The 25,459-nt window shown below is 26.9% G+C and overlaps 2 protein-coding genes across 4 annotated transcripts; one reads left to right on the top strand and one right to left on the bottom strand.

The window, feature by feature from the left end:
* Positions 1–8,445: 8,445 nt before the first annotated feature.
* Positions 8,446–15,195, bottom strand: LOC112692994 (tryptophan--tRNA ligase, cytoplasmic). 3 transcript variants are annotated; one of them, XM_025567843.1, is made up of 9 exons: positions 15,179–15,195; positions 13,346–13,423; positions 13,100–13,286; positions 10,212–10,440; positions 9,969–10,151; positions 9,677–9,887; positions 9,444–9,617; positions 9,244–9,384; positions 8,446–8,980 (listed from the first exon to the last, which is right to left on the bottom strand). In XM_025567843.1, exons 3-9 carry the CDS (start codon positions 13,221–13,223, stop codon positions 8,831–8,833), a joined length of 1,212 nt encoding a protein of 403 aa, XP_025423628.1. In that variant the 5' UTR covers positions 13,224–13,286; positions 13,346–13,423; positions 15,179–15,195; the 3' UTR covers positions 8,446–8,830. The 3 variants fall into 3 exon arrangements, with proteins under 3 accessions (XP_025423628.1, XP_025423627.1, XP_025423625.1); XM_025567842.1 differs by lacking the exon at positions 15,179–15,195 and adding an exon at positions 14,867–15,164; XM_025567840.1 differs by lacking the exons at positions 13,346–13,423; positions 15,179–15,195 and having other exon boundaries at positions 13,100–13,339.
* Positions 15,196–18,018: 2,823 nt separating this feature from the next.
* Positions 18,019–24,587, top strand: LOC112692922. Its single transcript, XM_025567746.1, has 4 exons — positions 18,019–18,046; positions 18,105–18,253; positions 22,872–22,941; positions 23,965–24,587. The coding sequence occupies exons 1-4, from the start codon at positions 18,019–18,021 to the stop codon at positions 24,585–24,587; spliced, it is 870 nt and encodes a 289-aa protein (XP_025423531.1).
* The last annotated feature ends 872 nt before the right edge of the window (positions 24,588–25,459 follow it).

Genomic DNA, 25,459 nt, shown 5'->3' on the forward strand with positions numbered 1-25,459 from the left:
GATATAATTTGTAATTTATTTATTTGCGGTAGACGGCATACTATATGACACAGTGGCGCACGCAGGGGGGGGTAAGGGGTTGTACCCCCCAAAATTTTCTCCGATGTCTAGGTTAAAATTTACAAATTTTACAAGTTTGAAATATGAAGAGCTAGTATTGAATACCTAGTACCATTGATTATAGAATAGTCTATTCTATTATTAATGCTATTATTTAAGTCAACATATATTAAGGATTTGCATAATTTTATTAATTGTAAAACGTGTTATTTTGGTTATAACTTATAATATAATATTTTAATCTAATAAAAATTATAATATACCTAGATAGTACCTATTATATTGGCATTGATTTAGAACAGGTTATAAGATACGTTTCTAAATATTTGTATAGAAGTCGCAGACTCACAAGCCGGTGCGAATAAACTGCAAATCGCACAATCGCAATGTCGTGCTTACCATTTTCGGAATCCATATGGTACGATTGAAAACTGCAGCGGACAAGTTTAATTCACAATAGTAGAACAACAGTAACATACAATTAACGGCATTAATAACCTGAAACTAATAGCTTATTAATTATTCCATGGGACGATCACGTTGATTGTTATCGAGCGCGTTTGTATATAATTGTTATCTACTGTATCGCCAGTACATATGTATCAAGCATGCGTGTTTCACGTTTAACCCTCGTCATTGGGTCTTTGGTTGGACCCGTCAACGCCATAGAGTAATTACTAATTAATTAATTTATTAATTATTCTATGGTCGACGCCAATCGGGTCCAAGGTTGTCCAGGAATCGATCTTGATGAGCTGTATTCTGAATAGGGGAGAACAAGGCAAGTTTTTTCAGGGGTAAATTGACACATAACAAATATAAGTTATTCGCGACGTGCATTTAATATGAATCCTACACTAGCGCGCATGGTGGATAAAATCTAAGGTTTGATGGGACACAAATATACAATTGTACAGCGTACATGTTAATTAAAATACTTTATTTATTAATAATTATTATTGAACATTGCATTACATAAAAAAGTAATTGCGTGTAATTAATCATTGTTACATAATATAAATATGTATAATTGTATGTTTACTAGTTACCATATCAATAACATCCAGTGAAATTAACCTTTTGGCAGGCGCGTGTCGTACTTTATATGAATGCTTTTTATATATATTTAATTAAAATAAAGGATAAATAAATAATTTTTAGTAGAAATACTTTTTGGAAACATTTTACTAAAATTTATACAATATTTTATGAATTTATACATATTTCTTTTATAATTTTTTATGAATTAACGTAAACAATATTTTTTTCACTAAGATCTGATCACTGTCACTATCAAAATCTTAAAAATTGTCTCCTACTTCTTCGTCTTATAATTCTTGTAACACACGCGCAATATCATCTATAATGAGGTGAAAAAAAGTAATACACGAAAATAAAGAAAAAGAAAAATATTTGCACGAAAAAAAAATAATAATATTACGAGCAGGCGCGAGACGTATTTCGTGCGATCGGACGGAGCTGACTTAAATATACATCAAAAATAATTTAAAAAATACATAAAATTAGATAACAATTATTAAGTGCTTATAACTAAGGAAAAGATTTTTAGATTCTTAAAAGTTTAAAATATGATGCTAATATGCTCTACAAAAAACCCTAAAATAATTTCTAAATATCCCTTAAACTTGTAAATATGCAGATAATATGCTCTAAAAAAACTAAGATATTCTCTAAATAATCTTACAAATATTATTTGTAAATATGTGATAATATGATTTTTTTTTTCTTAAATAGTTCCATTAAAACATTAAATTACTATTATGGGCCATTTCTATGGTTACAGGTAAATTATTTAAATATAAATATTTAAAACAGTTTATACATAGGAGTTTAAATATAAAAAAATTTAAAATCACAACTTCAGAAATTATTAAAATATGCTTTTTTATCAACAATAATTGAATATATTCAAAAATATGAAAAATAGGCTTAATATTCTCGAATGTCCAAGATATGCTAAAATAGGTATGTTAAATAAATGTTTTCCTACGAACTCTATGATGAATAAATCGTCCACATTTTTTATCCTCGTAAATCTGCATAATGCCAATAAAAATATGTAAAAACCAAAAAATCCGCTCTCTACTTACGTAATTAGTAAAAATTAGTAATTAATACGTAATTGTGGAATAGGAAAAATCTCAGTATTAATCGGGATACGTAGATAAAAGTTATGTTAATAAATCTATAATTATAGTACAAAATGGGCATACACGAATGCTGAAAGGTTAAATAATAGTGCTTTGTTATGAAAATTAATGTATAAAATTTCTAATTGGCTGTAATATATTATTATTATTATTATGTAAACTCTGATTAATGATTCGGTATTTAAATATGAGTATTAAAGTATAACTCCTTATTCAGGATTTAAAACTATTATTAGTAGTGGCTTTTCTGATAATATCCAGAGTAAAAGAAAACTGTTGGTAAAAAGTCACCATGTTATACAGTGGCGTATTTACGGGGGGTGATCTGGGTGATATATCACCCCCCAGAACCTTTTTTTTTATTCATTTCAGTTTTCTTATTTTTCTTTTAAATGCTTGAGCTGTAAGTCCGTAATGAATTCTTAGTATTTCTTAGTATTCCATCAGTCCGTTATCAATAGAAGTTAATAATAGACATTTGTAGACAATATAGTTACAATTAGTTTCAAGAAAATCGTGAACATTAGATAATTATGATGAATTATTATTATTATTATTATAGTTTAATATCCTAATGTTCATGGTCAGTTTATATATCTATTAATCAATTATATCTGTGATTATTTAATTTATACTATATTAGCGATAGTGCGTAAACCATGTGTTCAGTGTTCACATTTGCTCTCAGTCCTTTCGTGTAATCGTGTCTCGTTTAAAATTAACCAATCGGTGAACAGAATTTTGACATTATTTTGTGATCTAACTTATACTTATTATAAAAATAAATGTATAATATTATTAATGTTGGTATAGTTTTAAATAAAATCATGTTATATAAAAGTTCACTTTACGGAAACTGGAAAAGTATGATAACAAGATCCTCCTAGAAGATATTTGTCCCCTTGGCTCCAAATATACAAAATAGTTATGGTTATATCACTTCCTAGAAAAAAATCCTAGATACGCCACTGATGTTATAAACGTTAAAGAAATATTATTTGGAAACAAAAGTCAAATTAATGGCCATGTTATACGGCAAGCTTCTGTTACGTTGCATCCATATCTAGTGAAACTCATAGTAAGTTTAACTTAGTTATTAAATAAGTTATTGCAATATTTTATTAATATTATTCAGTTCAAATAATTGTATTCAAAATATTTTAAAAACTTGAGAAGTTAGATTAAATAGTCTAAAATTCTTGAATTGTATAATAGGTTGATGCGTTCAACAGAGATGTTGTAAAAGCTTTATGTCAATGTCCAGCAGGTATTGGAGGAAAATGTAAGCATGCATATGCATTAGCACAATATATAAATACAGAGAGTGATTATTCTAAAACAAGTGATCGTTGCAAGTGGAATGAACCTAAAATTTCAAAGGCAGGAAAAGAAAAATATTGCAAGGGTAAAAGAATAGACGAACTATTTCCACCTAAGCTTGTTCAGTTGACACCATCCATCCATACAAACACAATTCCTGATTTCATAATACCATTTTTATTTAAAATTGTCAAAGAAATTGATGAAGAAAAAAAATCAGAGTGTGAAAAAATTGTTTCTGAAGTCTTAAATAATTTAATAGAAAACACTTTAGAGTCACTAAGATTAGAACCGTCCACTTTTCTTATAAATAAGATTTTAATAAATCAAAAACAAGATAAAAATATTATCAAACCTGATTTTATAAATAAAATAACTGAAACTTTTTATGTAAACAATGTTAAATTATAAGATAATGAATATTTGTATAAACACAGTATAACAGTCTAACAGTAGGGCATTAATCTATAAGTCCTTACTCAGGCCACTATGGACTTATGGCATTCAATTATGGGGAGCCGCTAAACCCTCAAACAGCCGTACAATCCAAGCCTTCCAATCAATATGCCTTCACCTAATTACATCTGCACCCTGGTATTTAACCAAAAATTCCCTTCACAAAGATCTTAAAATCCAAAATATCAACCAAATCTCCAAACTATACTATACCAGACTTCACAACAAACTTCAATAACATACAAATCCACTAATCTATAAATTATAAACGAAAACACTCCTTAATAACCCGCGTCGTAGACTTAAAAGGAAATGGTGTAAAGATCTTCTTCTATAGTAAGAGAGCTTAATAAGTGCTGGAGGTCATAACCAGGTAACACCTTCAAACCAAAAAAAAAATATATTTAAATATATATATTTTTTTCTCTTTCTCTCTCTTTTCCATTTATCAATGTTATTCTGTCATTTATTGGGTGTTACCATTGGGTATCCTCCCTAATCCCATGAATCATGTTATCTGTTTTTTTTTTATTTACTATCACTTATCAAACCTACTTATTGTACAAAAAAATTATATGTATAGATTGTAGATTTCTACAATAAAATAAAAAAAAAAAAAAAACAGTAGGGCATGGTTTGATGAAAGGTCAATTAGATTTTCAGCTAGCAAAGCACAATTGGTAAAAATCATATTAAGAAATTTTGAAAAATTATCTATGTCTTTAATAAATGAGAAGCCAATGTTTGGCAAAGATCTGAAAAATGTTACCTACCTATGGAAATGAAAATGAAAAAATTGAGTTAAAAAATATATATAGAAATGTATGAGATTGAAGTTTATGAATGTAGTTTAGTTATAACCAAAACGTTTAAATCCTTGGTTGTGTGGAAGTCCGGATGGAATTGTAATGTCTGATGGAATACCTATAAAAGTTTTGGAAATAAAATGTCCCACTTCTTGCCATAATCAACCAATTATTACTGATTCAGAATGTAATTTAAATTATTTAAATAAATATAGTAATGGAGTTATTATGTTAAAAAAAACCACATTTATAATACTCAATGCCAAGTTTTGATGTACTGCTGTGGTTTGCAATACTATGATCTTTTTATTTATTCAAGTAAATATAAATGTATTTTAATTAATATAAATAAAGATGATATTTTTTTAAAGAATTGTGTTTATAAAATGAATAATTTTTATTTTAAATATAACTTAAAACAATTAACAATTCATTTTGGATTATAAGGTTTTATATCTTAGTACAATAAAAAAGTAACTTTTCAATATACATGTATATATCATATTATAATGTAATTTTTGTTGTGGTTTTAATATCATTAAAATTCTTTAAATGTAAAACTATGTTTAAATTTAAAGGTTTATATTGATGTACCTATAATTTATATACACATGATAAATATACCTACATATTAAAATGAATACAAAATCATATTTTTCATTTAATTAAAGGTAGCTGTAAATTTGTCATAACACAACACACGAATATTATATTATCAATAGGTACATTCCAAAAGTTCAATGGGAATTTTTTGAAGTATGTTATACATTTTTATTCTCTGAATAGATCTTTCAACGTGTATTCGAACACTAGCAATATTACAGGTTCTTATAATTTCGTCTACAGTAAAAACTCCATTGTGCATAAGGGGGTAAAATCGAGTTTTTTTAATTTACACTAGCGTACATTTAAACTAACGTAACATAATACGCATCAACGTCGATCGGAATGTCATGCCGCACAGTATGGAATAGATTTTTAAAAAGATTACCTATCGCATTACTTAAATTGAATCGCGAGCAGCTATAACATCAGTCGTCACCGCGTCTAATTACATATACCTACCAGCTAAACTACGATAACTACACGTACAATTTAATGTTTTAATCTAATCTAACCTACCCATTTTGAAAATGTGTGTGTTAATCGAGCTAATGATTATCGACAATATTTAAAGTCTAAGATTTTCAATTGTTCTCTGACTATGGTCCTAGCTATTTGAAGAGAAGTTAGAAAATTATAATTTATTTATCCAGGTAATAATTGTCAAAATATTGTATACACTTAATAGTCAAATACCTGGTTTAACGATTTTAAATACCTACCTTCTGAGCTTGTACCCCAAAAAAATAATTGACTGACGAAATTAATTTTTTATTATTTTCCCGACTAAGTGACTATTAGTTTGTCAAATACGTTTTTCATATTTACGTTTCCTCGAGATAATTGTAGTTATCGCTAAGAGAATCAACTATTATTTAATATTTTGTCAGTTGTAGTGAACTAATCACTGTAGCGTGGAGTAGTTATACCTTATGTAATCGGGGATGGATCATTGACAAACGGTTTGTTCAATTTGAACGAATCAATTCAGCATACGAAATGATTTAGATTCGGAAAGTTAGAACGATTCGTTCACATAATTCATTTAGTCCATAACTTCATTTGAACCTCGACCAACTTCGAACCATTTTAAATAAGGAATCATATTTATCGATAATATTAAAATATTAACGATGATCACTAGGGATGCGCAAATTATATCAATATTATTGATACCTATATTGATATTGTGGTAAAAAATATTGATATTTTCAAGTTACTAGTAAGTAAGATAGTTATTGAATGATAAACTAATTTGATAAAATAATTTTATCAATAGTATTGATGAATATTATTTTTATTTATTATTAATTACCTACCTATATTATTATGTAATTTTATTTTTTTATATTTTATTATTACTTCTTTTTTTTGACTCATGTACTAAAGCAAGAATATTCTCCTTAACGATTGCCAAAGCAGTGTAATGTTAATATATAATATTCCAATTTTTAAAATATCTCAATACTGCTTATAATCAATAACAATAGTTGATAACTCACTTAATTAAAATGTATTTTATTAATTTCATCAAAATCTTTTTATTTTAATTTAAATACATTCTTAAAAAATTATTAATAAAATGTGCCATTACCTAAAAATGAAAAAATATACAACTAATACAATTCTTTATATAAATTTTTTAACATTTATAATATGAAAAACATTGATTGAGTGTTATTTATCTTAACCATGTCTCTACTAGTTATAATTTTATTTTGCGATTTTTTCACTAAGATAATGAATATTAAAATAATACATAAGCTATAACTAAAATATTATATGAATATAATAAATAGTGACTATTTTATACATATATTGTGACATTAGTTAAATTATTTTGTTCTATTAGTTATTTTATTAATTACCCATGTAATTAAAATAAGATTTTAAATAATACATTGAATAATGATAATTATTATACTTTCTTGTAATTCTTTAAAGAACATAATTCAACATGATATCTGTTGAAATGTTTAATATACGTATAATACATTGATATTTTAAGTTCAAGACCTTAGCTATTAAGTATATAGGATACTTTGGAACACATGCATTAATTATTAAATTAATGAATGTTCACCCATCTATTTATCAGTGAACTTTACCAAGGTCTATATCATATCCCTAAATTCCTAAAAATAAATACTGAAGCACTTAATTACTGTTTCCATTTCATATTCCATAAGACAAACGTTTGAACAATTAATTTTAGGTAATTCATAAACATATGTATTAATTAAGATATTAATTTAAAAGTACATAAAACCTATTATGATAATGATGGATTTTTATTTATATTTCCAGAAGTTAAAGATATCTTAATAACAAGGGTAATCATATCCAATACACTAAAAATAATTATATTACTTTTATTTTATAATGAATTGATAAACAATGTAACTATTTTCCATAATAATGTAATGTAATACTACAACTACAAAATATATTTTCTTATATAACTGTAATACAAATTTTGTGAAAAAAAAATACCCTCTTAATTCATACAATCAGATGGGCTATTACCCTTAAAAATGTTATAACACTACTAAAAACAAGTATTATATATACAATACAAATTAAATTATATAGGAATAAATTGTATTGAATGCAATCAGTAAAAAATGTATTTTTTTCTTTGAAATTTTACTGTTATGAGATTCAATATTTAAAATACTATTAAAATGTTATAACTCAAAAATACGATTGTTGTATTAATATGTACCAATACTGAATATTTTTTAACATTTATATTTTCTTAAAAGTGATTTAAATTAAAAGATTAATGAATATTTTTTATTTTAGTAAGCTTTTTTTTTAAAAATTGTTTTAATATTTTATATTGTCTTCTCTTTTTCGAATAATTGAATTAAATGTTACATTATACAAATAGAAAAAATAATTAATTAAATTTAAAAATATCTGTTTTGAAAATAAAATTAATCTTACACCCTACTTTTATTAAATGATTAATTATAATTTTTAGATTTATAAATATAAATCACTTTGCATAAAATGATTAGTTATAATTTTATAACAGTTCTTAATATATAACATAGTTGATTAAGTATAATCATTACTTCTATGCTTTACATGTTTTTTACTTTTCAGTTATTATTATTTTTAGACTAATAGGTACTATTTTTGTGTGCATATAAATTAAATATGAAATAGAAGTATAATAATCATAGGCGCAATAAGGTTTTTACACCCCTGAGCTTAATGCAGTACTCTTGTTTTTTCAAATACATATAAATATAGTAATTATAGAGTAATACCGTTGAATTTTATTTTTAACAACCCCAATATTAGAGCTTTAATTGCGCCCATGATAATAATACAGTACAATATATTATTATAAGGGAAACTACGAAAAATAAATCAAATTTTAAGTTTTTATTTATTGAGGCACTTTTATAGCAATTTCCTTGGAGTCATAAATTCTTTGACATCTTCATTTGTAATTTTACTTCGGTTGGATTGATGTTCTTGAATCATAGATGTCATAAGATCAATCAATATTTTTTTCAACTCTCCAGTTAACATTTTTCCAGAAGTATAATTCTAAAAATACAATAATAGATAGTTAAATTTGTAAAATATTTCCTATACATTTTCTTATACACAATAGTCATTGCAATTTAGTAATTCAAAAAAATTAATAAATATATTGTACTATGCCGTATTGAATGTGATTAGTTGTTAAATAGATAATTTATAATGAAAATAATATGATTTATGAATTTAAGACTTAATATTAAATGTATAGATAATGTTAAACAAAAACCATACTATAGTAATAGATAAAAAATAAAACTATTACTTACTCTTTCAATTTTGTTTAAATCTTCATCACTTTCTAGAAAATGTTTTAAATACTGATATGATATATCTACACTACAGTCACCACCTTTTAGTCTATGCTCTTCAACAGTTACTTGACCGCCAGAAAATGCATATTTGTTGATCTATATCAAAAATAAAAATAATATAATAATAGACAATTATTTAAAAAATATTAACTCACTTTATTCTTAATTTGTTTTGGAGTATCTGTCAAATAAATAGCCGAATTTAAATCACTTGCTGACATTTTAGAGTCAGAACCTTGTAAAGATGGTAAAAACGATGAATGTATTAATGCAGGCTTATGACAGCCAAGCTTAGGGGCAACATCTCTTGTCATTCGAAAATATGGATCCTATAAATTAATACATATAGCAGACTATATTAATTGGTATAGTAAGTAACAATTTTTACCTGATCTATAGCACAAGGTATTAAACAAGGAACTTTATTTTCTCCAAATATAAATGGAAATGTTGATGACATGCATGGAGCTGCTTGGACAGCAGGAAATGCAATTTTTCCAATTACATCACTATCACCAAATCCAAAAATTCCTTTTACTTGATTAAATGTAACACTCTTCTGAATCCTTACAACATTAGCGTAAAAAGATGGAGATTCTCTAAAACCGTTAATTTTAGTTAATAACTAAATTCCACTATATTCATTATTGATTACTAGTTTAATAAAAAATTTATAGTACCCCATAAATTGAAAATCTGAGAATATAAATGTGTTTTTTCTGTCAAATCCACATGCAATAATATCTTTAGCATTTTCTATTGATAACTTTTTGGCTTCTTCTAATTTTAAGTCTTTCCACAGGTACTTTTCATCATCAGTCAACTGGATTACAAGAGGAACATTAAATACATCTTGTAACCATCTGAAAAACAATAACATTTTTTTAAATAAAAATTACAAAATGGAAGTGAACAATTCTTACTTAGTAAATATAAATGGTACCAAATGTCCAATATGTAAAGAAGTCGATGAAGGACCTCTGCCTGTATATAAATAAAAAGGTTTACCTTTTTCATACAAATCTAAAATACTGTGTAAATCTCGATGAGAAAAGAATATTCCTCTGGTTATAAAATGATGTATAGGTTTTTTAGTGACAGATTGAATCCGTGATATCAACTTTTTATCTATTTTAGAACTACCAAATCGACCTAGAAAAACAAAATACATTATTTAACAAACTTAATTACTTTTTAAAACCCATGTATATAATATCATTAATAATTATATTATCTATGATTTTAAAAATATTAATATCACTAAAAAAATGTAAATGTACATAATAATAAATATTTTTTGTTTTGAATTAATATTCCGAAAAACACATATCCTATTGTATATTAGCCATTGTATTTGTATATGTGTATATATTTACTAAAACTTGTCACAATTATTTTCTTGTAATTTATCAAATTTCTCACACTGACTTAATTTATCTTGCAATAAATAACATTATCATTAAATATATCAATTAAATGTAGTTTTAAAAACTTATTACTAAAAACAAATACATAATAGATTTTTAAAATTATTTGTTAATATTCTATAAGAATTATATCATCATTAGAAATTATGCAATACGTACAATAAATATAAAATCAATGTACAGCACAAAATAACACAAAACAAAATAAGAACATTTTTATGATTTGCTTGATTTTAAATTTATTAAAATAATAAAAATAAATTGATTTATTTGTATTTATTAACCGACAATTATATACTAAACTTATAGTATTAGTTACATTATAATAGTAATATTAATATGATATACAAAACAAAAAATTTTTGGTCTAAGTAAAACATGACCTACATGATAAGTTAATTTATCATGTTATACGTCAATGTAACTATAGAAAACTAAATCTTATAATATACAGTAGACACTACATATAAGACTCATAAATATAAGGTTCAGTCTCTAACTGGACTCAAAACTGGACGTCTGAAATGGTCCGGAAATATCCAAATACATAAAAAGAATATTGTAGAAAATAAAATGTTGTGTTGATTATTGCTTATTACTGGTGTCTAATCATGCCATAAGCCAAGTATACATAAAAAATTAAATCACATTTTTGAATGATGAATGTGATGAGGAAGTTGACATCATAGTTGAACCACAATCAAACAAAGACATTCTAGAGGCTGTTTGCTAACCTGTTCATTACTGAAGTATTAATTTTAATATATAGTATGAATACGATTAGTATTTCCTAAATAGTTGAAAATAATATAAAAAAACAAACTAAAATCACAATTTTTTTTAATAAATAATATGGAATATGTAATATTTAGTAAAAACAAAAAAAGCAAAATAAAATTAAAAGTGAATTCAAATTGTTTTTTAAATTTTTTATTTCACCTATAAGATTCATTTTATAATAAAATTAATTTTATGCTGGTCCTAAAGGGAGTTATATAAACAGTACCTACTGTATAATTTTATAATAAGGTAGAACAAAATTAGAATCAAAAACATAAAATAATTCAAATGTAGAATATATGCATAATGTATCATATATTAAAAATACCATTTTTACATGAAAATCTTATATATAGATTAAGAAAATCAAGAAACATGTAGCCGATTAAGAGACCTTATTAATTTACTTTAAATAAATATAGGTATAGTATCTTAATAAGTTATTTGTATACTACCCTGCTAGGAAAAAATGCCATAATTAAAAAAAAAAAAAAAAAATGAGATAATACTTTCTTACGTATAACATAATAGATTTTACACAATTTTCTTAAGTTAAAATACTGTAATTATAATTATTTATCCAGATATGGGTCCTTGTAAGAAAATGATGTTGCCACAATTGTAATTAAATATTATTGATACTTAGCAAAAACGCTGTAAACACAATTTGCTAAGAAAGATTGCCGTATGTCTTATATCATATATACGGCAGTTTTACTAAGCACTTTACTTATAATATATGTTTATGGCATTGTTGTTTTGGAAACATGTCATAATAATGCCATATCTATTAATTTTATTTTTAATTACTGATAAACGATGATATTTGGGATTTCACTGTCATACACTGTTACTCACCACATACATATTTGGTTCACTTCTCTGTAATATTTTGTTAATATTTTAGTGATAAATAAATTTTTGTATGCTAGGTAAAAAAGCCGTAACTGGAAACGTAACGACGTTTTTGCTTAGTAAACGATGTAAATAAATGATAACGTTCTTAGTATAAATATCAAAATCAGAATATCTCGATGAAATAAAATTTGAAAATTAAATTGAATAGTTCCATTGCATTCATTAGGTATTTTACTAATAGAAATTATGTATTTTACTTTGAAAAATATTATATTTATGAAAATAGAACAACCAATAATCACAAAATATTAAAATTAATTTTACTCAAAATGGCATGTGAGAAACTTACAGAATTCTTCCTTTACAGGGCAGTATATACAATAGTATAACAATATTTTTTTTGTAAAAATAGTAGTAAGTACAACAAAAGTATTTAACAGAATTTATGAATTATTTGAATGAAATGTGTTACCAAGCAATTCTTAAGAACAGTGAGTAGGTAATGACTAGTGTATTAAGTAAAAAGAAAAAGAAACAAAAAATTGGTCACTTTGACCTAAACCAATCACAGTAGGAATATTGCTGAAATGCGTAAAGCACATTAGTAGGTAACGGGGACGAACAAAAATTGTAATACCTCTTCGGTGCAGGGAAGCGACGAGCATTACGAACTGCTACGAAATTCGTTAATTTTGATGAATAATAAATAAAAGAAAACAAAAAAAAAAACCGAAACAAATACTTACTGATGAGTTTATCGTAATCAATGCCAGTTTTAGACTTGGAACACACGTTCCACGGGTCGACCACATCGTCTTCGCAATTGTCGTCCTTGGATTCCAACGAAAGGTTTCCTAGATCCGTAGTCATTTTTCAATACGCAGCAAATATTCACCAATGTACACAGCTCCTCGTTAGCATTCACGTGTATGACTGTATGTAAGACACCGGTAATGGATATCATAATGATTAGAGGTATTGTTATCACCAACCGTTGTTATCGAACGTCTCGGCGGCGCAGAAGTAAGCGTGACACATACTTTGCCATTTCATGGAACAATAACCGGTAACTGGCGGCATCATCATCATTATTATTATTATTATTATTATTATTATTATTATTATTGTTACGCTCGCGTACAGTCGGTAGCGGAATAGAGGGAATTTAGTAACGAGGTACAACGGCCGAATGTTGATTGACACCTTTCACCACGCGTAGTTATGCGGTTACGTAATCACGGTACGTATGCAAACTTCTACGGACCGACTGTTCCGAGTAATCAAGGATTTTGTTCGAATCTTAACTACGAGAGTTCACGAATGTTTTCCCGCGCACGCACCGTGGACCTCCCCCATGGTGTTTGATAAAGAACGGAAATAATAATAAAAAAAAAAAATAAGATGAACAATATATGAACTTTTCGAAGCTTTTCACGTACAAAGGTCTATGACGCAAAATTTGCACGAATAAAGTAGCGCGACGTGCTTTGCATTATTATCGTTATTAAAATAATATTAAACGCGAGTTATTGGCGCGGGTACCCGAACAAAGTGCCATTAAATCGTATTATAATAGCATTATAATGGACGAGGAGTGCCATTTACGAAAAAAAAAAAAATAAATAAATAAATAAAAACAAATTTCATGTCAGCGTTCACATGGGCAGAAAACATTACCCGTGTACTAACAGAGACAATCATTTGCCGCGAGTGAATTTCCTCAGCATTACAAAAGGTCCGCTCAAACCAAAACGGTAGCGGTGGCGGTAACGGCAGCGGTATTTATCGCTTTTTAAATACCGCTGATCTAACCTAACCGGAAAGCCGAAAATTTCGCCGAAAATTACTAGTCGACATTGTGACACCCATGCGCGTATGTGTATTTTAGTTATTATTATATTTTTATTTATTAATATTAATATTTTAAAGTACAAAACAACAAATTAAAAATATAATCATTTTTTCTCGTATCCTTGAATTCTGGAAGTGTCATATTATATATGATGGGATATTTTTTAACAATAACTATTAACTGTTCAACTTTATTGGTCATTTTTATTATAAATAATAAATTTTAAACAAGAGAATCATACATTCAAACATTACGACGTTAGACTGCAAGGTGTAGGATTACGATGAATAGATATGTGTTTGAATATAAAGTCAAAATATATCATACAATGTAATGATAAGCTTTCTATAGATATTAATATATTAATAATAAAATGTAGATAACTCATAGTTAGAAATTTACAACTGATTATCGCAGCGGTAAGCGAAAAATATAGTGTCTGCAGCGAAAAATAAAAATATCGCACTCAATCTTGCGGTAACATTTATTAATTTAGGGATAGTGAGTGTGCTCGTATTAAAACGTATGGAAATTAAATTTCACTGCCGCTACCGCTTCGGTTTGAGCGGACCTTATGGAGTAAGTTACATTATCATTATATCTACTATCGTGTAGGTATTCTACATAATTATTCACATTTGTATCGCCGACCATAACGAACCTGTTATTAATTAATTGTTACTTTGTGTGCTATATGAAACGTCGTGATAACTGTTACGAGGAATCTGTTCCGTAGTCATCACACTCTTTAGCTGAATCGATGTTAGCGAAAAAATAAAAATGTAATAAATGGATGCCCGTCCGTTTAGCAGCGATAAGCCGACGCGTTCTGAACAAACACTTTCGCACCCCGTTGGTGCAGCTTTCGAGAACAAAAGGTTGGCGACAAAAATAATCGTGTCCGAGTACGGTTTGTACACGTCATTACGTTTTATTTTTCTTACCGATCACTTTTATAGAAAATTACACTTACCCGATGAGAACAAAACGGAAATCAATATCACTTAGAGAAACAATCGTCACTGTTCGACTGTATCGTTTTACAGATGTATTGCATCAATTAAAGTGGTATTAATAATTATTATGTGCAAGTTAGATAATTTTATCAGTCAGTCGATAAAAAAAAAAAAAAGCATCCAATTAATATTAGTACCAACATTTGTACCATACTACTCCGTATAATATGTAAATCTGTATATTATGAACACATTGCATTCGTATCGCATCAATCAGATTGTGTATAGTTTTGTTAAAATCGAGTTATTAATTACTGATTTTGTTTCATCAGCGAAGTGTTTGTCGACAGGCATAATATTACCAGGGGTGTATTTAGACTTACTTTTAGGGGGGGGGGGGCGATTCAAATTTTTTCTTTATTCAGGCTCAAAATTTACAAGTAAAATTTTTGGTAATATTTATATCAGGTGAATCCTTAATATTTGTGGTTTTTTTTTTTTTTTAATCTAATGCCGGATCCACTTAGAATGGTTTTGTTTGCAGGTCTTTTTTAACTCCTATCTGTGTTTTGAAAGTTTCACTTGTGTTTTATCTAATTTTTCACTTAGTATGGACTGGGTCTTCAATCAAAATAATATATATTATTTATCGTTATGGTACATATAAACGTGATAAGTAATTGAGCGTTTAACGCTATAAATAATTTAAACGTTATTCAATTTAAGCGTTTAAACGTTATAAAAATTTAAACGTTTAAAAAATTTTCTGTTTACCGTTATTGACAATTAAAAAGTTATGAAAAATTTAGCGTTTTGCATTATTTAAATTAGTGTAAAATTTGAAACATTTTATAAAACAAAATACTCATTACTTAAATAAAAATTATCTTGGTCTTAAAATTCTCGGGGGGGGGGGGCGATGGGGGCAATCGCCCCCCTCAAATACGCCACTGAATATTACACTTATTAAAATGGTTTTTACATACTTAATGTTAATATTCATATTTCAAAATATATAATTATTTAGTAAATTGTATACATACATATTGTATACATATATTTTAATAAGTATTTAGATACAATTATTAAAGTTCAAAAACAAATTCTAAACAATGGATTGGTTTCTTGGTTGGCTTTTCTTTCAATAATATTATCTAATTTTGCAAGAATATGTTGTAAAGCAAGATCATTCAATGGTTGAACAAATATTTAATTAGCTTTACTATATACTCATGCAGAGATATACATACATTTAAACTATATTAGTGAAAGATTAACTAACTAAGGAACTAACACCTCGTCAAGAATGTATTCATTAGCTTTAATAATTGTATCTAAATACTTACTATGTGTAAGCGAATTAACACTATCTATGTTCGACCATAGTGTTAATTAAACGTAATGTGGAAAAACTTCTTACAACGTTTGAAATAGCTTCCTCTAGACCTTTTTTGATTTTTTATAGATTACATCTCCAATCTACTATTTTAGTAATCAGGTATTAATTATATAAAATAATTTACTCATATGTGCTATTTTAACATGTTAAAACAGTATTAAATGTATATCTATTTAATGAATATATAATATTTTATTTATACTGAGTTTTGGTATTCTGTCTAAAAATAATCAACTATATAAGTATATGTATCTTAATTTAAATTTTTATTGTAATAATTTTTAAATTTTACATGGCACCTGACAAGTGAAATTTTTTATATAATTTATATAAATATGGGGTTTTGTTATAAGAATAAGTAAACAAATAATTCATACAAGTATGTAAATGAGCAATTGTACACACATGTATGTTAACATAAATATAATTATGCCATAAGATCTTGCCCCCTCCTCCCAGCAGGGCCGGCGTTAGTGGGAGGAAAACCGTGGCATTTGTCAAGGGTCTCGCGCTTATAATTTTCATTGAAAAATATTTTGTACGGAAATCTCATAAAATTAAACGTGAAATGTGTGGATTGCCTGGCGAGTGCGATTTCTAGAGTAATCCGTTGGCGTGTAATAAAAAATCAATTAACAAAACAACAATATTATATTTAACATGTCATGTATGTACCAATGAGGACCTGTACGGCACGCCGCTAAGTATGGAAACCGGGATACATAGAAAATTTATTTGATCGCATTTCTTAAATTTAATCAGTTATTACCCGATATCGCGTGCAGCTGTCACCGAGTCTGATTACATATTATCGCCTTTAATTACGGCCTACAGGCTATATGTGACTATTGTTATTGGTAAAATAAGCATGCCTGGGCAATAACGAGTTAATGAATTAAAAGTAAAGTTAATTTAACTTATTAACTTAACTCATTTCCTTACAAATTAACTTGAAATTAACAAATTAACGTATTATTTTTTCATTCATCCCAATTAAGTTAATTTTGATTTTCAAGACCAGAAAAATATTTTTGTAAAATACCGCAATCGATAACAAGTTCATAGAATTTAGAAAAATATAAAATAACAATTATAAAAACAAAACAAACAACCTTTAAAGAGATAAATGATAACATTTATCTCGGTATTAATTATAAATTGGGGTCCCACTGATCTCGGGAAAAGTACTTAACTGTCTTCAGAGAAAAATTAGAGTAAAATTAGACATGCCACCCATGAATTACATTATCATAGTTATGAAAAGTGGCCGTAAATCTATATTATATATACAGTCAACTCGCGGTATAACGAAAAATCAAATGTATTTTGGTCCCTCGATATAACGAAGATTTTTTGGCTAAAGTTCACGCAATGTAATGAATTTTTACAATTTTGGAGATTGATACTGCACATTTTACGAGTTTGTTTCGGCCATTCTTATGTGATAAGATTGTGATTATGTTCATGTATCGTTTATATGATACACGTATGTTAAATGTAAATTGTATTAAATATAAATAACATTTTTTTGCTATCGGACAAAGATTTGGTTATCTGTGGAATTGTCAATGACAATGAGATTTTGAATAAAGCTGAAGACGAAGAGTCGCCCGTAAGCTCGAATGAAGCAAAATTAGGTCTCCGCGCCGTCTTAAGTTTTTACAAAGACATGATATTGACAACAGTGTATTTTGTAATATTCTAAATTTGGATAACACTTTTAATCGCGTAAGTGCAAATTAATACACACAAAATAAAAATAATCTATTTTTTAAAAAAATAAATAAGTATGTATGTAATAAACAAAAAATGTATGAATGTATCTAATAAAATATTTAATAATTATCTAATATTATATGTAGGTATGTAATTATAAAAATCTAATAAAATCCAAATTTTCTTTTAAATATCGTTTAAACAAATTTTGTTGATTTATGCTTTTGATATAATGGATTTCGATGTAACGAATTTTCGATATGACGAACTTTTTTCTCGGTCCCTTGAAACTCGTTATATTGCGAATTGACTGTATATATAATATCTATACTACGAAAATAGGTACATATTATTATTGACTAAATAATTTTTAATAATAATTGTACTCTATTATTATTAGAATTATTTCATAATGTATGATATTAAATATTAATGAATAAGAGAAGAAATTTAATAGTTGATCAACATTTTGAGATGCCTCTTTTATTGAGACTCAGTAGGTTTTTTTATTAATCTGTCCATTGTATTGTTTAATTTAGATTTTAATAAAATTAAATAATATTATATATTTATTTTAATGTTTTATATCAACTGTATACATTTATTGCCTGTATAATTTTATAGTTACAGTTTTAGTTTATACATATCTTATATCAACGCTTAATTTAAATATTTATTTTTTTTTGTAATTAACCTAACTTATTAATTGAAGTTAAGTTAAGTTAACGATATTTTTTAACTTAATTTTTAACCTAATTGAACTGAATTAAAAAATATCATTAACTTGCCCAGCCTTGAAAATAAGTTTTGCCCAGAGCCTCGCAAAAGGTAACGCCGGCCCTGCCTCCCTGAGTAAAGAATCAAAGCTGCCTCTAGAATATATATTATTTTGAAGAAGTCTATGATGGCATACTTGTTTTATTACATGTAGATAAGATACCTTACGTGTGTACCGTTGCTTCTCTATCATATTCTGAGACAATTTGTAATTAATTATTAGCAATAAACGATTGCCGGTTACACTATCAGATAAGAAGAATAATAAGAATGAGATAAAAACAAGTTTGAAATTTGAAAATTATTAATTATTTATTTAAAAATTATGAGATAAAGCAAATTAAATTAAATTTTTCGATTTCATATTTTTTATAAATACCTACTTTTTCGTTGGTAAGAAAATGTTTACAAGAATAATTCTTATAAAATTGTTTAACTATTATTGTTAATACTAATTTTTTATATATTCATGAGGGTGGCGAATGCCTTCAAAGCCTCTACCGTGGATCCGTGCCCGTAGTGATAATAATAATATACAACGTGAAATGTTCCACATTTGACGTACGTTAACTCGTACCGAACGTCGTTGTATTCACTTTTATCGCATTCATACAGGAGATAACGCTATATGATTCGTGTAATACTTATGAGACGTTTGTCCTAAATAGTAATAATAAAATTGTAATAATCTGTACCACTGCCAAGGGATTCATTCTCTTCGAAACGTTAGATTCATTTTTTACGTAATTTTAATATTTAAAACATTAATTTATATACTACGTAAATATTTTAACTTGTGTCAATAGAGTTCAGTTTTCAGACATTTAGTGATTTAGGATTTTAACGTGAATGTGTATAAAATATATTAGTAGTTATTCAATTGCGCAAAAAGTAAAGTACAAAAATAATTTGTAATAAATGCAAATTAGAAGTCAATCGACGAGAGCGTCGGATAAAATATGATGTCAAGATTGGTTTATATATGAATTATATTGGCGAAACTAGACACTTTTATTAGGTCTGGCCAAATTAAAAATATAAAAAGTATTATTACGTAAAATTAACTATTATTTTCTATAATATAATTATAAAAATAAACGTCAAATGTCTAAATTAAACAATAACTAATAAAACTGATTATTCGAATACATAGAATAGACTTATTATGTTCTATTATAATCCTTATTTGTACCAATTGTACCTATATACTATATTATATTATAGTATTATATGAAACGTACAAATGTATACGTTTACATGTATAAATATATTATTTATAATGTCTAAATAATTATTAAAATATAATATATACATATTTTTAGTTAGTATTAGGTAAAGCCATGGCCTGACTGGCCTGACTCCTGACCCGTAGTTTCGCCTATGATGAATTGGTATACGAAACGTAAATGTTTTGTAGAAATCCTGGTGACATCTCATATTTTCGATTCGTTTAACACGGTTAATGGTGTGCGCGTTGGAGTGACATTTATTCAGTGGGTAAGTTTGATTTAAACGGCCACAATTATATATGTAGGAAGCTGCCGGTTTAATGAATTGTGAAATAAAATGTATTTAATAAAAAGTAAATACATGCACTGTAAAATTTTGGTGTTGAAACTACGTGAAGTTATTTGTATAAAAAAAATGCTATGTTCAATAAGCATAAAACCGTTTAAATGCTATATAGCATGGTCAATCTGATGTCTGGTTATAGGTGGCTAATCTGCGGTTCGCATCTTATCTTAAGATACAAAACATTTTTACCAAAAAAAATATTTTTAATACAAATTTGTGAATTTATGTATTTGAAGAAATGTAATATTTTAATAAATTAAAATTTATAGAAAAAATGTAAAAAAAATATAATATTTTTGATAAAATATTTAAAAATGTATTTATTTTTACTTTTTATTATTAATTTATATTTTATTTGCTGCGTGTTCATTTTTTATTTTATACATTTTTTGAAGTTAGGATTATACGTTGTTAGAGAAGTCCTTAACAATTTCGTTATATTATCATCCGTTAAAATTGAGTGATGTTTAGATTTAATAATTTTTATTGTCGAGTATAGAAATTCACAAGAATATGTTGTTTCGAAATTCGATATTAATTATTAAGCACAAAGAGTAATTTTTGGATATTTAATAACGGGCACACGTTTTTAAAATTCCAATAAAGAATGACAATTGTATTTGAACTAATATATTATTATTAATATAGGGCCGGCTTTAGCTGCGATCGACGCACAGTGGGGCAATTGACATCAAAAGCTGGCAAAAATCAAATTTTACTCATCTTATCGAATTATTATATATATATATCAATAAAGGAGTTCATACTGCATTGTTTATTGGTTTTGTGCACATGTTGTGGTTTAAATTGATTTAGTTATAGCAGACGTAATATAAGTCCACCGTGTATTACAGTGTAAAATCTAACAGAATAATATTATTTTAAATTTTAGTTTTTTTCAGTAACTAATATTATTTGTTTATTGAATGAATTTATTATGGAACCACTAGCTACAGGTTAGTTACGTAACGTTTAATACATACGTTTTACCGAGTTATACATATAATATTTACATAAATAATTAATAATAATAATAATAATAATAATAATATATTTGCAACACAAAAACAATATATAGTTTAAGTTCACTTCTAAGGCTTTCCAAGTTTTAAAATTATGTCAATTGCCCCACTGTGCGACGCGTGCGACGGCACAGGGCGCTAAAATCAGAAGGACGTGTTAAAGACGTCAAAATTAGAATTTAATTTGATCAATTGTTGGTGACACAAATTATCTACTATAGATAGAAAAATAAAAATTCACGATGTTAGATTCAATATAAATTTGATTATTATTATAATTATCATTATTTATTATTCTATCAACATGAAAATATTGGCTGCGCTTGTAGGTATTGTATCTATTATTATAATTGTACCTATTAGTTTTATAAACTATAAAAATCTAAAAAAAATGTATTATTATATTATTATAAATATTATTGTGTTTGTTTTCTGAATAATTTACAAATATGTAGCAAATATGCACGTTTAAAAAATTATTTTGTGCATTTATGATTATGACTGAGGCTTAAGTTATAATCTCTTCCACATTTATTAATATATTGGGTGGCTCGCGAATCTCTCTCCTGGCCATCCTTGTTTTATAGGTATTAAAAAAATGTTCGGTAAATATTGTAATATAATTTCGATTAAAAATGTTTTGTTAAATTAATCATGACAGTACTATGTTATTCATTATTTTTTCCTCCGCCTTTAAGTAATGCCTAACTGGCCAGTGCTTTTAATCCGGATCCGTACACGTCTATACAATAAGTGGCATATACAAGGAATGATGTGGGGGTCATGTCCCCCTAGATCTTTTTTTAAATTTTATAAAATAATGTTCTTAGTGTGAGGGCGTAGTTTAGTTAGAAAAGTTAAAAAATTTAAGGTAGTAGTTTAGTTAAACGTAAAAAAAAAAAAATAAAAAAAAATAAATAAAAATAATGATTTATTTATACATGAAACCTCCCCCATACAATAGTTATGTATACGCCACTTTATACAGTATATATCTTAAGCTAAAAATATAATATCGCGTAATTATTATAAGATAAATAATTTATCTTATAATGATTACATAATACATAATTACATAATTATTACGTGTGAGTAGGTTAGCTAAGCCTATTGTGTGTATCAACTGTTATATTGTGCACCAAAATTCAGTAATTAACTCTCATTGTTTTTCACGTTTATTAACATTTATAAACGTTAATAACTATAGTTATAATGTTCTAGGACAGTGTTTCTCAACCTATGGGTTGCGACCCAATATTGGGTCGCGACTGTCGACCAGTTGCATCAGGCAGTACTATGATTATTTATAATACTATATTATCGCAAATTTAAATTTTTTTTTTTTTAGTGTTGGGAAAGGGTTGAGTCACGTTATCAACAAGCAGTAAATTTGTGGTTCATTATTACATAAAGTTTGGGAAACACTGTTCTAGGAGACGTTGGCGCATTAAAACTTTGAATACCGGGAAAGCCAGAAAAATGTGTATGGTACGTAATGTAAGTACTACATGTACATTGTATGGCAAATATATCAATGTGACGAATACAGTTTCTGATAATATTTCTATGTTATAGCATATTTAATTAATGGTTATAGTATTATGGTTATAAATAGTCAAAAGTTATATTTTTTGATACAAAAAGTGATTATATGAATAGCCGAATATTCTAAATATATAAATTAATTAAATTCAAAATAAATTTAAATAATTCTAAAGTGTTACAGCCAAAAGTTATAAAAATTAAATTAAATCTATATTCAAGCTTATTGAAGTAAGCAACGGAAAGAGGCTTGGATTTGAGTATCTATATTCTAAGTAGATATATATAACATTTATTTTTATTGTTATTAAAACTATTTGATTTTTTTTTCCATTTTAAAATATAAGTCTGTATCATGACGGAAATCAACTTTTTATTTGAGTTTATTATTGTCATTTAATTTGTTTATATGTTTATACGCAATATATTTTTAAAACCTATGTATTTTAATACATATAAAATACGTATATGTACAAGCAATAGTGATAAATATATGAGTACATCTTAAATGGTTCTCTATTACTTACGTCTACACAGTGGCGGATCCCAGATTTTCATTTCATTTTTTATTTATTTATTTATTTTTTTTTTTGGTGGAGAGAGGTTGAAAAATGTTTTCCCTTGAGATATTTTTTATAGCATTGCAGTCAGTGATTGATAATGAATTAAGATAATAGTAAGTAATATAATACATTAATTTAAATCTAAGACTACTAATTTATTGTATAAATAAAAATACAAATTATAATATAATTTGAAAGTTATTTAAAAGTTGATGATTACAAATTTGAAAGGGTACAGAGTTTCAAATACCTGGGCGCAGAGATCAATGAAAGTGCTAATAGCTACGAAGAAGTTAAAAAACGAATTACAGCAGCAAATAGATGCTACTATAGTCTAATGCCACTCTTCAAATCAAGATTACTATCAATAAAGTCTAAAATAACGTTATACAAAGTCATAGTCAAACCGGTTGCCCTGTATGCATGTAGTACATGGGCCACGACAAAATCGGACGAAGGAAAGTTAGCAGTTTTCGAAAGAAAGATATTAAGGAAAATCTTCGGTCTAAAGAGAAATAATGATGGAAGGTATGAGGTGAGAGGCAACAGGGAATTGGATGATCTATACAAGGAACCTACAATTGTTGGGTCCCTGAAGAGTACGAGGATAAGTTGGGCGGGACATGTATGGAGGTCAGAGAGAATGATTGGATCAATAACTAAATGGAAACCCGACACTAAAAGGCCTCGAAGGCGCCCCAGACAAAGATGGGTGGATAGAAAAAAGGAAGACTTGAAACTCCTGAACGTAAGAAACGCAGAAAAATGTGCAAATGATAGAGAAGAATGGAAACAATATGTTGTTGCGGCGATAGGCCTTAAAGGCCTGTAAAAGCCCAGAAAGAAGAAAAGAAGAAGAATATAATTTAAGTATATTATAATTTCCTTCATACTTTTTTAAAAAAATTCTTTTTCTTAATTCATAAAATTATTGATTTTTAATATATATTTTTCTTGATTTTGGAAGGAAGGGGTTTAACACCTACCCCGCTCGCCGTGGATCCGCCACTGCGTGTACAACTTGGTTTTGTTTTACCCGTGGCAGGTGAGCATAATAACTAAAAAAAGTAACTACTCGTATTTTTTTACTGGTTAATACCAAAGACCCTGTATAATATTTACCTATACTTATAATTATTCTCGTATGTTGATAATACTGAAACAAAATAAAGATAGTAAAATAGATAAGTAATATGTACACCAAATATTGAACTATTTAATATATAACACTACATTTATTATTGCAACGTATAAAAATGTATCTACACAAGTGCGATTGAAGTCTGAGTTTCTGCCAAAATTGATTGAGAATTAATTTAATTTTATAAACCATGTGATATGAAAGTTGGAAACCAATGTCAATTTACTATTGAACAACAACATGGAAACTGCCAGACACATTCAATGATAAACTATTCTAAAACAAAATAGAACTGACACAAAATAGAGTTTTAGTGTTAAACTAGAAACCGTCCTTTACTTGAACATGTGAAACACCACTGCTAAAATAAAGTCAACGACAATGCTATTTTCCATGATTTAATGAAATAGCATAATAGTTAAAGTGAGGTTTAGCAATCGATACCATGTAAATAAGAATTATTATTAGAACAATATGATTGTACTATTTGTACAAGTATTCGCAATACGTGTAGTTGACAAAAATATGTTGGTCTTATAAGATTTCAAAATAATCTACATTGT

Source organism: Sipha flava, unplaced genomic scaffold (assembly GCF_003268045.1).
Source record: "Sipha flava isolate LNK unplaced genomic scaffold, YSA_version1 79_pilon_pilon, whole genome shotgun sequence".
NCBI classification, from domain to species: domain Eukaryota; kingdom Metazoa; phylum Arthropoda; class Insecta; order Hemiptera; family Aphididae; genus Sipha; species Sipha flava.